At 43.1% G+C, this 16,674-nt stretch overlaps 1 protein-coding gene and 1 pseudogene across 2 annotated transcripts in view; both read left to right on the forward strand.

The window, feature by feature from the left end:
• The window catches only part of PAX3 (paired box 3), an 89,994-nt gene extending 87,935 nt beyond the window's left edge, over nucleotides 1-2,059 (forward strand). Inside the window, exons 8-10 of one of the 2 annotated variants that reach the window (XM_037147493.2) lie at nucleotides 1,076-1,322; nucleotides 1,806-1,836; nucleotides 1,993-2,059. In XM_037147493.2, the coding sequence (XP_037003388.1) occupies nucleotides 1,076-1,322; nucleotides 1,806-1,836; nucleotides 1,993-2,059 (345 nt within the window). Of the gene's footprint in view, nucleotides 1-1,075; nucleotides 1,323-1,805; nucleotides 1,852-1,992 lie in introns of those variants that run through there. The other variant, XM_037147494.2, reaches the window with a different exon arrangement.
• Nucleotides 2,060-15,478: 13,419 nt separating this feature from the next.
• Nucleotides 15,479-15,604, forward strand: LOC119050971 (uncharacterized; annotated as a pseudogene).
• The last annotated feature ends 1,070 nt before the right edge of the window (nucleotides 15,605-16,674 follow it).

Here is a 16,674-nt window from a genome sequence, read left to right on the forward strand (position 1 = left end):
CTCTCGTGTGACAGGTTTCCAGCTGCAAAATTAATTACCCACTTACTTCTGAAACAAGGTGTTGTAAGGGTCAGCGAGCCTGAGTTTGTGCAGCATGTCACTGTGCTAATCTGAAAGTGGTTCTATTATCACAGGTTTTTTTTTTTTTAAGTTCGCTTGCTCTTTAGGGTTATTGACAAAACAGAGTGGACTTTTTATAACATGTTTGCATTTTGGGTGTTTCTTTTCATTCAACACTTATTTTATATGAAATTTGAGCTTAGAGAAAAACAATGGAAGAATAAGCAATGGAAGCAGTTACTTGGAGAATCATTTACTATTCATTCCTTCACCTGTTCATTTGTTCATTCCCTAATAAGTGCTAAGCACTGTGTTAAGCACCGGGCAGACAAAGCTGAGTAGGTTACTCCCCTCAGATCTCTTGCAGTTCAATGTAGGTGAGTGAAGTAATGATTACACGGTGGGAGGGGTGAGAGAAGTACAAGGAAGCATCAGGGGTGGATTAATTATTTCTAATTACTGATGGGTGCCCCAGATGGGGAGGAACTTTGAGAGGGAACACTTTGAAAAAATGACACAGAGATCTCAAAATAAAGGAAAAGAATTTGATTTGAATTCATTTAACTTGAACATCATAATGAGCAAATGCCTGTTTCAAATGACATGCAAAATAGATGTAATATATGGTTTGACATTACTCTGTATGCGCAGATATAATTTCTCCTTAGCTCTGCCCCTGTGTCCCTCCTTCCCTTCTCCTTGTTTGAAATCCTGGTTCGATTTTATCACCGTCTCTCTTTTCTCCCTTTTCCTTCCTTCTTTTTCTTTTCTCTTTCTCCCCAGATGGCCTCCCCTCTCCTTTTGCTGAAACTGCAGTCAGGTAGATGTAGTTGTCGGGCATGGTGTAATATCCCTGCCACGTTGAATTGAGCTCGCTGTCTTCCGGACAGCCCTTTAACAGTAGATTTCCAGAGAAATAAAAATGGAAACTTTTCTAGTTGTTTTGTCAGTGATACCCTATGGTCTGGTCTCCCTCATGTTCTCACACCTGCCTAAATCTGCCTGTTTATTTTAGGTAATGGGACTCCTGACCAACCACGGTGGGGTACCCCATCAACCCCAGACCGATTACGCTCTCTCCCCTCTCACTGGAGGCCTGGAACCTACCACCACGGTGTCGGCCAGCTGCAGTCAGAGACTAGAGCACATGAAGAGCTTGGACAGTCTGCCAACGTCTCAGTCCTATTGCCCACCTACCTACAGCACCACCGGCTACAGTATGGATGCTGTCACAGGTTACCAGTATGGGCAGTATGGACAAAGTAAGCCTTGCACTTTCTAGGGCATATTTGCTTCTGGAAGGGTCAGAAATGTTGAACAAGGGGAGGTGGTGGCCCGATTCAGCCTCACAGCCCAGGATCAACATTGTGGCAAAGCCAGCTGATTGTTCAAGCAGGGACTCGCTTGTACAATTATTTTCTTAACTGATGTCAACAATATCTTGCGGTTATTAATTGCTGAGATGTGAAACCTGATTGCCACTAGGTAAAACACGAGGGTTGGCCGAAATGAAATAACCCCTGGCATTGGAAACACATGTTCTTAATGAGGTCAGCTCAAGGATCACGTGGAGTGTAATCTGAAAGACACAGAGTTGTGTCAAACTTGTCTCAGGAATAAAAATATTGGTCTCAATCCTTTGATACCATAGTATTAAATATGACATTGTCAGCCTGTATCTGATTTTGCCCCTTGCTGTGAATTGTCCCAGCATGACCTAAAAAGCTGTGTGTGTTTTCTTACAGGTGCCTTTCATTATCTCAAGCCAGATATCGCGTAAATGGACTGTCCACTTGGAGCCGAAACTGGCCCTGGTTCTGGTTTCCACAGCTGAAACATGAAAAATCTTCTCTGAAAAACACATCACCCTTTTGGGGGGGGGCAGTCTTAGCAGGAGAAAAAGGAGAATGATGGATTTTCTTTCTCCAGTAGTTGGTTTCAAATTCTTTTGAACATGCTGGACAAAAGCAGTGGAGAAGGGGAAGACCCGGAACAATAAAGATGAATGCAACATTTTAAGGCAATGACTTAACATGGCTACTTATCAAATATCCCAGCTCTTTAGTGCTGATGATCAAGGAGGGAAAACATTCCATTTGTGTGTGTGCATGGGTGTGCATGCATGCGTGTGCGTGCACATGTGTGTGTGAGGGTTATCTGGTCTGGTCTGAGCAAACTGAATGTTCTAGAATATAGTTGGAGATTCTCTAAAGTATAACATGATTGCTAGCCAATGCTGACACTTGTACAATTTTCAAACTGCTCACTTAATGAAGCAAGAATGGAGGAATCCTTCATTTTACACACTGGAAATTGATATAAAAATAAATGCCACCATTTTTAGGAAGTTATAGACTAGTCGTAAAGGGCCTCCCAAATAAATTATTTGTTATCTTATCCTCAGTTGTACTTAGGTCGTTACTACATGTCCCAGAAGGGCACATCTTGCTAATAGGACATGAGGTAACAGGAAAAAAGCCTGTTCTCTTTCCCAGCATGGGAGAGGTGTATGCCGGGTCTCCAAGCATTTTCACGTAGAAGCCGACTGGGTGGGGAGGGCGGGTGGAGCAGTGACGTGAGTTCCACAGCTGCTTACCGGTGTGCAATACTGTGTACCTCATGGAAGCTTTGGCAACGGCCAGGGTCATATAAACAGAATCAGAACTATATTTTTGCAGGTGCTTTTATTTTCGCAGCTCATGATTCACTGTGGTCAAATGCAGTGATTGCTATTTGCTGGACAACCAACACCCGGCTTGCTCCTTTTGACTAGAGGACATGTTTGAGAATAATGCTTTTAAAATGACTACGTTTACATTCTTTTTTCTATGAAAGGCAGGGCAAGAACAGAAATGTCCATGTGGCTCTCATGTACTTTTAAATTATACAATGATATCAATATGAAAAGATGATAGGACTGAGGTTTACATACGTTTGTGTGGTGACATTTTAGAATGTCAATAAATTGGTTTTTTGAAGTGTTAAGAGGAACAAGAAGGGGGAAGGCAGCGTTATTTATTTCTTTCTATTCTCGGAACCATGAATGAGGTAGGCACAAATACATTCCCTTTAGAGTTAAGAACTATGACATAGTGGGTTAGAGAGACTAGACATAGTACCGAGTTTAGTTCATGCATTGGTCTTAGAGGGTGATGGATGGAGAGAAGTTCTATCTTTGTGTTGCAGCCTCTGCCAACAACAATGTGTTGTAAAAATGTCTTTCATGTAAAAAGTGCAGTAAATATTTACTATTTATAATGAATAAACAGCTATGAAAACTTGCCCCACACTGTTTTTTTTTTTTTTTGGTGTGGGAACGGGTGGATGTAGTGTTAATAAAAACTTGGAAATGGGGAGTCAGCAAAACACAGACTTCACTTCTGATGGTTATAATACGAACAAATAAAGTCACACAACCCAGAGTAGTATTTTCTTAAAGAACCTTGGTTGGACACCCTTTTAAGAATTGAAATATGTATTTTCATAGAGGTAGAATCTATAAATATTCTTAAGGTCAGATTCCTCTGTCCCTGATTCTCCTATAACTGTCATTACCATCACTGAACTTGGAAGCATGTCTCCCCCCCACCTCCCAGAGCACCTAACTTCATCCTCATCTCCAATGGCCATCTTCGCTGAAATTTTGATCAAAAGCTCTCAGATTTTGTTTATTTCATTTTAGATGCTTTCTTCACTCTTCATAAAAAATATTATTGCCTCTTTCATTCATTTTTCATCCCTTCCTCCCTCCCTTCAACACTTATTTAAACATTTAATGAGAGTCTAAATGTGCCATCTAACATGTGACAGGTGATGGCACTAGCATTTCTCTTTTATAGATGAGGAAACGAGCCGTGCAATCCCCCAGCGGCAGAGCAGGGACTTGAATGCAGGCAGTCCGATTCCAGAGTCCATGTGTTTAAACTCATATTCTTCTGCTTCCCCAAGTCCAGCCTGGTGTGGGAGAACTTTAGAGTCAGAAAGATATCAAGGAGCCCTGTTCGAGTTGGTAGCAACTGGCCATGTGTGGCTATTTAAAGTAATTAAAAGTAAGTGAAATTAATAAGTGAGTTCCTCAGTTGCACTAGCCATGTCCTAAGTGTGCAATAGCCAAAAGCTACTGCATTGGGCAGGAAAGATACAGAACACTCCCATCATTGAAGAAACTTCTGTCAGTCAGTGCTGATCTAAAGCACACGAGTTCATCTCTTAAAACCCCCAAGGACTTGAAATGTAGCAGGCAAAAATTTCCAAACTCTTTAAATGCCTTTGGTCTTTTTAGCTTCCACACATGCTCTTGCAGTCAACTACGTTGGCTTCTTTTCTGACAATCATTTTCCCAAAACTATTATAAGAAGAGAAAAGGAAGGCAATCCTAGTTACTTTTGTTATCTTGTTTAATCCTGACAAAATCCCGTGAGGCAGGCATTTTTAGCTCCAATTTACAGGTAAGCAGGCTAGAAGTCTACAGTTTGGCCCCTTGAGGGCTACAGTTTGACGAACTAACTGTTCATCAGTTTGATGAGGGGCATACACAGCCAGACAGCAGAAGCTGGCTTTGACCTCTACTCAGGCTAGTGCCAGAACCTGTTTTCCCATTGCCTTCTCAACTGCTGCCTGCAATATTCACGTCACTGTGTTAACCTATCCTTGTGCCATGCTCAAGTTGAAAACAAGCATTAAAAAATGCTCGAACTCCCCAGTCCTAATCCCGGTCGGGGTCCACACTTCACTCCCTGGGACAAGCAGCCTTAAGGACTTTGAGGCCTTGGCATTCAACTGGGCTTCAACCTGATTGTGTCTGGAGAGGTTCCCCTTTGTTCATATAGCTATACAATTTAATTTGTAAAGTTAAAACTAAAAGCTGAAAATCAAAACTTGATATTATTAAATAATGGCTGTATTAATGTCAGCTGCTAAGTCATTCCTGGACAGTAGTTTTCCTAGGAACAGGTACTGGATTTCACATCTGTGATGGAAACACGTTGTTTTAGGCTTTTAGCCTAATTTGGAAGTGTGTTTTCACATATATTTGCATATTTGGGGAACATTCTGGTTAGAAGGGAGCTTATTAGTGCTAGCATATAGAGCCAATAGAATAGACAAAGTCACTGACTTGTGAGTTTAGAAAGAGTCTTAAATGGGGAGGGGACAGATTAATTAATACCCATCGTGTGCACATGCAATGGAAGAATTGATCCTCAAACTATGTAACTACCACATGAAACCAGAACCAACATCTCTACAGGAACAAAATCTGTTTGGGGGACAAAGACTTGGGCCTCAACCATTCTGAGTAATTTGGGGTGTTTAATCATTTATGGATAAGGAGAGCTGGTGTCAAACATTGAGGAGCAGGAGAAGTGACAAGTGGCAGTATTTATGCAAAGAGATCCACAAAACTCGTCTCAGTGCTAGACATGTGCTCATGGGTCTGGAATTGTAGTGTTAGATGATAAATAAATGAAAAGAGAGAAACAGAGCTCAGCTCAGGCTTCTTGCCAAATACCAGTGATGTAAGCTAGTTGTATCTTTTTTATAGATACAACTCTTCGGTATTGCTGACCATTGCATCCCATCATATCGGACCCATGATGGGTACGGAATACCTGCCTGTTCGATAAAAGCCGTATTTCTGTGTTTCTGACTGATGCAGATGACGCAAAGTTGGTTTTTCTAGATTCAGCACTGGAATGATTAGAATACAAAAGAGAAACAGCTCGTTACTTTATTGCTTAGAGCTCTGGTGTCACCCCAGGATTTCATCCTGTACATGACTGTATAGGATTCTGAGGAGTTATTAAGACAACGATGACGACGACAACAAGCAGACTAATGCCCGGGTGCACCTGGACTGCTGGACTCAGAATCCATGGAGATGGATTCAGGGAGGGTTGACAAAGCAAGAACTCAGGGACAGGTCTTTGATTGCATTGAAGTCTTGGCCACACTTAACCAGAAAACTGACTGATGAGCTTTTTGGGACTCAAAATAGTGATTAGGGTCACTTACCAGAGCAGAGCTGAGAGTATGGAGACACTTCAGCCTCACATGTCCCCACACCCTACCACCAACTCTCAACCTAGAGGGAGAGATATAAAAAGCAGCAGTGATGTTGGGGGAAGGTAAGCCGTGGAGCTGGTGTTTGGTTGACGTGTGTCGTAGTGGATCCCCAGCAGGGAGTCTACAAAGCCCCATCCCCCCCAAAATAAGTAGTGCTGGGGCTTTCCCCCAAGAAGTGTGTTGACATCTTAGTCCTCAGGCTCTCATCTGGCTCCCCTAATCCTCGAAGATGAGCATTAATTCAGCTCCTGAGCCTTGAAAATAAGGCCCACAGACAATGTTTTTCACTACTTGCAGAGTGAGGGAAATAGGCAGTGGTTTTTATTTCCTAATTTATTAATGTGTTTGATATTTATCAAGCTCCTACTGCTGTCAAAAGACCAATGAGCTAGATGGATAAAGAGTTAGAACACAAAGTAACATGTAAGGAAAAGTTAGTGTGGGAACCCCAGAGAAAAGGGCATTGGAACGCTTTTTTGAAAAAAAATAATGCTTTCTAGGAATAGATATTGGGTTGGCCAAAAAGTTTGTTTTTTTCTTTGTCTTTCACTTTTATTATTTATTTATTTATTTATTTGTTTATTTATTTATTTATTTATTTATTTATTTAATCTATTTTGTTGATTATGCTATTACAGTCGTCCCAGTTTTTCCTCTTTTGCCCCCCTGTATCTGTATACCCCATTTGCTTCAGCAATACCCCCCTTAGTTTATGTCTGTGGGTCATACATGTAATTCTTTGGCTTCTCCATTTCCTATACTGTTCTTAACCTCTCCTTGTCTATTTTGCACCTGCCAATTTGTACTTCTTTTTTTTAAGGTTTTATTTATTTATTTTTAGAGAGAGGGGAGGTGAGGGAGAAAGAGTGAGAGAAACATCAGTGTGTGGTTGCCTTTCACATCGCCCCTACTAAGGACCTGGTCCACAACACAGGCATCTGCCCTGACTGGAGATCGAACTGGTGAGCCTTTTGTTCACAGGCCAGGGCTCAATCCGATGAGCCATACCCACCAGGGCCCAATTTGTACTTCTTAATTCCTGAACCATTTCCCTCATTCTCCCAATTCCCCTTCTCAACTGAAAACCCTCCACGCGATCTCCATATTTCTGTTTCTGTTTTTGTTCTGCTTGTTGCTTAGTTTTTTTTTTAGATTCCATTGTTGATAGTTGTGAATTTATTGCCATTTTGTTGTTCATAGTTTTGATCTTCTTTTTCTTAAATAAGTCTCTAACATTTCATATAATAAGGGCTTGGTGCTGATGAACTCCTTTAACTTGACCTTATTTGGGAAGCACTTTATCTACTCTTTCATCTAAATGATAGCTTTGCTGGATAGAGTAATCTAGGTTGTCGGTCCTCGCTTTTCATCATTTTAAATACGTCTTGCCAGTCCCTTCTAGCCTGCAAAGGCTCTTTTGAGAAATCAGCTGACGGTCTTATGGGAACTACTTTGTAGGTAACTATCTGGTTTCCTCTTGATGCTTTTAAGATTCTCTCTTCATCTTTTTAAAAATTTTTATTTTATTGATTATGCCATTACAGTTGTTCTATTCCCCCCTTCATTCCCCTACACCCTGCACACCCCCACCCCTACCATTCCACCCCTTTAGTTTATGACCATGTGTCTCAAGTTCTTTGGATTCTATATTTCCCATACTATTCTTGCCCTCCCCCTCTCTATTTTCTACCTACCGTCTATGCTACTCATTTTCTGTACCTTCTCCCCCCTTCTCCTCCCACTCCCCTGTTGCTAACCCTCCTTGAGATCTTCATTTCTATGGTTCTGCTCCTGTTCTAGCTGTCCTTTTAGCTTGCTTTTGTTTTAGATGCGGTTGTTAATAACTGAGTTTGCTGTCCTTTCACTGTTCATATTTTTTATTCTTTTTCTGATATAAGTTCCTTTAACATTTCATATAATAAGGGCTTGGTGATGATGAACTCCTTGAATTTGGTCTTATCTGAGAAGCACCTTATCTGTCCTTCCATTCTAAATGAAAGCTTTGCTGGATAGAGCAATCTTGGTTGTAGATCTTTGGATTTCATGACTTGGAATACCTCTTTCCAGCCCCTTCTTGCCTGTAAGGTCTCTTTTGAGAAATCAGCTGACAGTCTGATGGGAACTCCTTTGTAGGTGACTGTCCCCTTAGCTCTTGCTGCTTCTAGGATTCTCTCCTTCATTTTAATCTTGGCTAATGCAATGATGATGTGCCTTGGTGTGTTTCTGATCCAACTTCTTTGGGACTCTCTGAGCTTCCTGGATTTCCTTGAAGTCTATTTGCTTTGCCAGTTTGGGGAAATTTTCCTTTATTATTTGTTCAAATAAGTTTTCCACCGGTGGCTGTGTCCTTTCCCCCTTCTGGTACCCCTATCTTTGGATGTTGGAGCGTTTAAAGATGTCCTTGAGGTTCCTAAGCTTCTCTCCTCATTTTTTTGAATTCTTGTTTCTTCATTCTTTTCTGGTTGATCATTTTTATCCTCCTTCTGGTCCACTCCTTTGATTTGAGTCCGAATTTCCTTTCCATTACTATTGGTTTCCGTGCATTGCCATTCATTTCAATTAGTTTAGCCTCCATATGTTTCTCTAATTTTGACTAAAATCAACCAGTTCTGTAAGGATCCTGATGACCAGTGTTTTGAACTGTGCATCTGAAAGTCTGGCTATTTCTTCGTCACTTAGATCTATGGGCTCTGGGGCTCTGAGATCTAGAGCCATTTTTGGTCTGTTTGTGCCCATTAAGTGGAGCAGAGCCGTAGGGGTACCGGGGCGGGGCCCCAGGTGGGGTCACTGGTTTGTGACGCTATATGTGGGGGCGGGGTCAGAGTGGGGAGCAATGGCGGTCCCCCTCTCCGGTTTTCCTCTGCTGGGTGAGGAGCGAATCCGTAGGTGTTAACCAGGTCGCCAGCGCCGGGTTGTACTTATGTGGGGGCGGGGTCAGAGGCGGAAAATGGCGGTCTTCTCTGCGGCCTCTCATCTCTGGGACCCGCTCAGTCCCGTCTCACTGCCCACTCCCTCACCGGTCTACCTGGGTAAGAATGGGCCAGCACAGTCAACCCGCTGCCCTTCACCCTCGCCAGATCTGCTGGTCGCTCACTGGGTCTTGCTCACTAGGTCGCTCACTGGGTCTGCCCGTTGCAACCCCACACCTGGGATCGGTGCGCCTGAGTCCGTCTGACCGAGTTTTCCTGTGCAACCCCGCACTGCCAGCTGCTAGTTTCACCCCTCTTACCGGTCAGGCTGAAGAATTCGTTGTTATCGGACTTCTGAAAAGTTCAATTTTCTGTGTTCTGGCTATTTTCTGTTGCTAATATTTTGTTGTCTCTAAACTTGGTTGTGTGAGAAAGCATGCCATCTCCACCTATGCCTCCATCTTGGTGGAAGTCCTCTTTTTATCTGTAACATTTGGCATTTTAATCATGATGTGTCTTCGTGTGGCCCCCTTTGGGTGCAACTCATTTGAGACTCTCTGTGTTTGCTGGACTTACATGTCTATTTCTTTCACCAAATTAGGGATGTTTTCTTTCATTTTTTTCAAATAAATTTTCAATTTCTTGCTATTTCTCTTCTCCTTCAGCACCCCTATGAATCAGATGTTGGTGCATTTGAAGATGTCCCAGAGCTTCCCTAGCCTATCTTCACTTTTTCTGATTCTTTTTTTTTCTTGTTGTTCTGATTGAATGCTTTTTTCTTCCTTATGTTCCAAATCATTGATTTGATTCTTGGCCTCATCTGCTTCACTGGTGGTTCCCTGTAAATTTTTCTTTATTTCACTTAGTGTACACTTCATTTTTTCCTGGGTCTTTTTTATGCTGTTGAAGTACCCAGTGAGTTCTTTGGGCATTCTAATAACCAGTGATTTGAACTCTGCCCCTAATAATAGATTGTTTATCTACATTTTGTTTACTTCTTCTTCTGGAGTTTCATTTTATTTTCTCATTTGGGCTATATTTTTTTGTCTTCTCATTTTGGCAGCCTCTCTCTCTTTGTGTGTATTAGGTAGAGCTGCTTTAACTCCCTGTCTTAGTAGCATGGCCTATTGTAGAAGATCGTACTTCTAAGTTGGATGGGTGGAAACTTAGGTAATCACCAGGGTGGGACAATACCTGTTGCGGTTCTGTGGCTATGTGTGGAGGAGGACTCAGAGAGGGGACAATGCCGCAGCCTGGCTTCTGGAGTTTTGTTTGGGAAGAAGTTGTCTCTTGGCATTCACCCTGATGATGTCCAGTTTATAGGGTTCAGAAGATCCGAGGCTAAGAAAAATGGGACAGTTCTTTATTCCTTAAAAATAAATGGAGAGACTTTCTACCTCAGGGGCCCAATAAGAACCACATGGGAGAAGGAACATTTATCTGCCATGATTGTCATCTTTCTAAGTTGTCCCCAAAAAATCTTGGTAGGGGTGTAATGCCAGTTCTCGGTAGCCCAGCTGTGTTTTCATCATTGGAAAGCTCTGGATGCTGCAGTGCCCTTTGTTGCAGGTTGACTGGGATGATCTATTCTTACTAATTATCCAAAGATGCATACTGGGCCCATGATTTCTTTGCTTGGCCTAGATGGACAAAAATAGAAAGACCTGTCTGTCTTATTTTTTGTTTTTAAGCTCCAAGTTTAAATTATTTTGAGGGGCAAACTCTACCCCACCCCTTCCAAACACACTCTAGTGTGTTCTTGGTTATATAAAGGAAAAGCAAATATCCTACTGTAGAAGGGAGAGTAAAGAATATACATGTAGGTACAAATGTTGAGAAATTAACAGACAGATAAATGTAAAAAGCTTTCTTCGTAGGTGTTTTATATTTACATATTATATTTACCTGTAGGAAATCACTTCCTTTTTTCTGGGCTTAGAAAAGTAGAGACCTGCTTAGAGGAAGTAAACGTCCCAGGAGCACAGAAGAGGTTGGTGGGAGCATTTGGGTCTGGGTCTCAGGTAATCATGGGTTGTATCAGTCAGAGTCCACAGGAAACAGATGTCACTCTTGAGTTTTGAAAAGAGACTGTTTACAAAGTTGGAGGGGTGTAGGGGAATTGCAAGGGATTATAGGAGTGGGAGAGAGGGAGAGCTGCTACGGGGTGGGGGTGGGAGAATCCTGGAGAGCAGTCGGCTCTGAGAGTGACCTCTGATGAAGGGACACAGACACCCAGAGGCAGCTGCAAGGGGAATGAGGCAAAGGAAAACTCTCTGGACTCCTGCTGGGGCTCCTACGGGCTGAGCCCATTTAGAAGCCAGAAGGCACAGGAGCCAAGCATGTGGGTCTGTACAGTAGCTCCTATGGAGAGCAGGGTGGGGAAGGGTGAAGAGGGGTTTAAGAGGGCCCACAGATTGTAATGAGATTGAAGCTTTCTCCTTCACAGTCTCTTTCTTTCTTTTTTCTTTTTTTTTAACTTTTTTTTATTGATTATGCCATTACATTTGCTCTATTCTCCCCCTCCATTCCCCTCCACCCTGCATACCCCTCCCCCACCATTTCCCCCTTTAGTTCATGAACACGTGTCTCAAATTCTTATGATTCTGTATTTCCCCTGCTATTCTTACCCTCCCCCTATCTATTTTCTATCTACTGTCTATGCTACTTATTTTCTGTACCTTCTCCCCCCTTCCCCTCCTCCCACTCCCCTGTTGCTAACCCTCCATGAGATCTTCATTTCTATGCTTCTGCTCCTGATCTAGCTGTCCTCTTAGTTTGCTTTTGTTTTAGGTATGGTTCTTAATAACTGTGAGTTTGCTGTCCTTTCACTGTTCATCTTTTTTTTTTTTTTTCATGGTACATGCACTTTATTTATGCATGTTACACTATTTTTATTTTTATTTTTTTTATTAAATTTATTTATTTTTTTGAATTGATTATGCTGTTACAGTTGTTCTATTCCCCCCTCCATTCCCCTCCACCCTGCCCCCCAACCCCACCATTACCCCCCCTTTAGTTTATGTCCATGTGTCTCAAGTCCTTTAGGTTCTATATTTCCCAAACTATTCTCGCCCCCCCATCTATTTTCTATCTACTGTCTATGCTACCTGTTTTCTGTACCTTCTCCCCCCATCTCCTCCTCCCACTCCCCTGTTGCTAACCCTCCTTGAGATCTTCATTTCTATGTTTCCACTCCTGCTCTAGCTGTCCTTTTAGTTTGCTTTCGTTTTAGGTGTGGTTGTTAATAACTGTGACAACTTTGTTGTCCTTTCACTGTTCATGTTTCTTTAACTTCTTTTTCTTAGATAAGTCCCTTTAACATTTCATATAATAAGGGCTTGGTGATGATGAACTCCTTGAATTTGGTCTTATCTGAGAAGCACCTTATCTGTCCTTCCGTTCTAAATGAAAGTTTTGCTGGGTAGAGCAATCTTGGTTGTAGGTCTTTAGATTTCATGACTTGGAATATTTCTTTCCAGCCCCTTCTTGCCTGTAAGGTCTCTTTTGAGAAATCTGCTGACAGCCTGATGGGGACTCCTTTGTAGGTGATTGTCCCCTTAGCTCTTGCTGCTTCCAGGATTCTTTCCTTCATTTTAATTTTGGCTAATGTAATTATGATATGCCTTGGTGTGTTTCTTCTTGAGTCCAACTTTTTGGGTACTCTCTGGGCTTCTTGGATTTCTTGGAAGTCTATTTCCTTTGCCAGATTGGGGAAATTTTCTTTTATTATTTGTTCAAATAGTTTTTCCACTGGTGGTTGTGTCTTTCCCCCTTCTGGTACCCCTATAATTCGGATATTGGAGCGTTTAAAGATGTCCTGGAGGTTCCTAAGACTCTCCTCATTTCTTTGAATTCTTGCTCCTTGACTCTTTTCTGTTTGTCCATTATTTGCTTTCTTCTGGTCCACTGCATTGATTTGAGTCCCAGTTTCCTTTTCATCTCTATGGGATTCCTGTGGAATTCCATTCATTTCCTTAATTTAGCCTCTATATGTTTCTCTAATTTGTGGCTGTAATCCACCAAATCTGTGAGGAAGGTGATGACCAGTGTTTTAAACTGTGCGTCTGAGAGTTTTGCTATTTCTTCGTCATTTAGATTTATCTCTGGGGCTTTGAGTTCTGCCTGCGACATTTTTGGTCTGTTCTGGCCCTTTAAGTGGGACAAGCGGCGCCTTGGAGTCCCAGGTCGCTGGGTTGTGACGCTGTATGTGGGGGCGTGGTCAGAGCGGGGAAATGGCGGCGCCCGCTACACCGCCGCGGCCGCAGTCTATCGCTGCCGGTCCAACCGCTCACTCTCCCTCACTCGCGCGCAACCAGGCAACCACAGTCAACTCGCTGCCACCGCCTCCCCACTGTGTCGCTCCCCCGGTGGGCTGCTCGGTGGCTCACTAGGTCCAATCCTGGGTTTGGAACCCGCGCGACTGGATTCGCGCGTCTGGATTCCGCGCCCGGTCCGACCGAGCCCCTCCTTTGTAAGTCCTCACCCGACGCCGGTTTCGCCCCTTACCGGTCAGGCTGAAGAATTTGTTGTTAGCGGACTTCCGAAAAGTTCAGTTTTCCGTGTTCTGGTTGTGTTTTGTGATGCTAATATTTAGTTGTCCCTAAACTTGGTTGTGTGAGGAGGCAGGCACATCCAGCTAAACCTCCATCTTGGCGGAAGTCCTGTTCATCTTTTTTATCTTCTTTTTCTTAGGTAAGTCCCTTTAACATTTCATATAATAAGGGCTTGGTGATGATGAACTCCTTGAATTTGGTCTTATCTGAGAAGCACTTTATCTGTCCTTCCATTCTAAATGAAAGTTTTGCTGGGTAGAGCAATCTTGGTTGTAGATCTTTGGTTTTCATGACTTGGAATACCTCTTTCCAGCCCCTTCTTGCCTGTAAGGTCTCTTTTGAGAAATCAGCTGACAGTCTGATGGGAACTCCTTTGTAGGTGACTGTCCCCTTAGCTCTTGCTGCTTCTAGGATTCTCTCCTTCATTTTAATCTTGGCTAATGCAATGATGATGTGCCTTGGTGTGTCCCTTCTTGGGTCCAACTTTTTTGGTACTCTCTGAGCTTCTTGGATTTCTTGGAAGTCTATTTCCTTTGCCAGTTTGGGGAAATTTTCCTTTATTATTTGTTCAAATAAGTTTTCCACCGGTGGCTGTGTCTTTCCCCCTTCTGGTACCCCCTTTCGGATGTTGGAACGTTTAAAGATGTCCTGGAGGTTCCTAAGCTTCTCTTCATTTTTCTGAATTCTTATTTCTTCATTCTTTTGTGTTTGATCATTTTTTTCTTCCTTCTGGTCCACTCCCTTGGTTTGAGTCCGAATTTTCTTTCCATTACTATTGGTTTCCTGTGTATTTCCCTTCATTTCAATTAGTTTAGCTTCCATATGTTTCTCTAATTTGTGACTAAAATCAACCAGTTCTGTAAGGATCCTGATAACCAGTGTTTTGAACTGTGCATCTGAAAGACTGGCTATTTCTTCATCGCTTAGATCTATGGGTTCTGGGGCTCTGAGTTGTCCTAGAGCCATTTTTGGTCTATTTGTGCTGTTAAGTAGCAGAGCGAAGCCGTAGTTGTTTACCAGGACGGGGCGACCCAGGTCGCTGGTTTGTGACGCTGTGTGTGGGGGCGTGGTCAGAGAGGGAGCAATGGCGGTCCTCTCCGCTAGCCCAGCCTGTCCAGTCACACCACACGCCTCGGGCTTGTTTATCCCATCGGAATTGTGCGAGCCTGCTGCCCCGAGCAGGCTTCCCTTCTCACTGGTTTCTCCGGACGCAGGTGCACGACAGCCCGCCGCACCTCTTCCCTGTGCGCTCCCGTAGCTAGCTCTCGATCAGCGCTTTCGGCTGTTTGCGCACCGCGCACCACCCGGGAATTTTTTCTTGCTAACCTGTTCCGCTGCTGGCTTCACTCCTCATACCGGTCCAGCTGAGTATCTAGTTGTCCTTTGGACTCCGTATTGTCGATTTTCCGTGTGGCTTGGTTGTGACTGCTGTTAAAAATAGTTGTTCTTAGATTTGGTTGTGCACAGAGGCGAGGTGGTTCCTCCACCTACGTCTCCATCTTGGCGGAAGTCCCACAGTCTCTTTCTGTTATGCCTGACTTTTCAGAGAAAGTCAGCCTTAGCTTTTGCTGTAAGCGAGGAAGGAAGGGTCCCCGCCTCAGCTGGGGAGAGGTGGGGGAACACTGGCAGATGCTGCCTGAGCACGGCTGACACAGGGAGGTTAAAAGGTGTCAGGTACAGCCGCTCCAAAGCCAGCTGGTTGGCTCAGAGTGTTAAGTGAAATTTATATGCAGGATGTAGTCATTTACCAAGCATTCCCAGAGCTGTTCAGATGAGAGGAATCTGGTGGAAGGCTGGACTTCTTGGGGTTATTAAGTAGTGTGGGTGTTTGCATTCTAAGAGTGAGAATGCTCTTTGATAGTTATAGAATGTTCTTCTACAGTTCCAGGAGGGGTCACTTTTCAGCCTTTTGGCTAAGATCCAGCGTAATATCTGCTCTTATCAGTTTAATATAGTTCCAGGAGATCTGGAACATCAGACTTGCCCATGTAAACAATTTCATAACTATTTGCAACTTTTCTGTCTCCTCCATAATTTAAATTTATGAAGATAAGAACAGTATCTTGGTTATTTTTATATTTCCAACTTTATTTTATGCATTGTCAACCTGCTTGACATGTTTATTGAATAGAATCAAATGTTTTTTTACCATTTACATTTGATTATTATGCACCACATGATAGTTCTTTATACCTAAATACAACGCATTCACTTGTGTGATTGATTTACATACCAAATTCTATTCTTGTGTGCTTTTGTCTTTATAGTTTGCTGATAATGTAAGGCCTTATGGACTGGTTGATTGAGGAGGGTGAGGGGAGAGAAGAATCTGGGGTAATTTCCAGGATTCTTGCTTGGGTAATGGGCTTGATGGTGGTTCTCTGCATCAAGATAATAAAAGCAGGAGGAAGAGGAGTGGGTGTGGCGAAGCTCCTCTATTCCCTTTTGGGCATGACCTACTCATAGGGAAGTGTCTCAGGGACCCCCAAGGAGGTCTGTCTAATAGGTGACTAACACATAAACCTGCAGTCAGGAAGTGGTATCTGCTGGAGATACTTGTTTGAGAATAAGAGAGGGATTGGTAGGACGAGAAATTTAACCACATTCATAGGCTGAGAAGAACAGGCTGATGGCACGGGAGATTCTTGTGGGTTGAATTGTGTCTCCCCAAAATACACGTTCAGGTCCTAACTCTTCAAACCTGTGAATGTGGCCTCATTTGGAAACAGAGTCCCCACAACTGTCATTACTATGTAAGTTAAGATGGGGTTCTAGAGGAGTAAGGTGGGCCTTTAATTCTATGTGACTGGGGTCCTTATGAGAAGAGAGGAGCCTCAGACAGACACATGTGATGACAGGCAGAGATTGAAGTGCTGTAGCTACATAGTAAGAAACACCAAGGAACACCAAGGATCGTCAGCCACAGCCAGAAGCTGGGAGAGAGGCATGGGACAGCTTCTCTCTCAGTGCCCTTAGGAGGAGTAAACCCTGATGACCTTGTGGACTTCTAGCCTCCAGGGCTAGAAGTGAGACAATACATTTCTATTGTTATGAGCCACCAAGTTTTGAGACAGGTTGGTACAGCAGCC

This window comes from Artibeus jamaicensis, unplaced genomic scaffold (assembly GCF_021234435.1).
Source record: "Artibeus jamaicensis isolate MK-2021 breed Jamaican fruit bat unplaced genomic scaffold, CSHL_Jam_final contig_1015, whole genome shotgun sequence".
Lineage (NCBI taxonomy): Eukaryota > Metazoa > Chordata > Mammalia > Chiroptera > Phyllostomidae > Artibeus > Artibeus jamaicensis.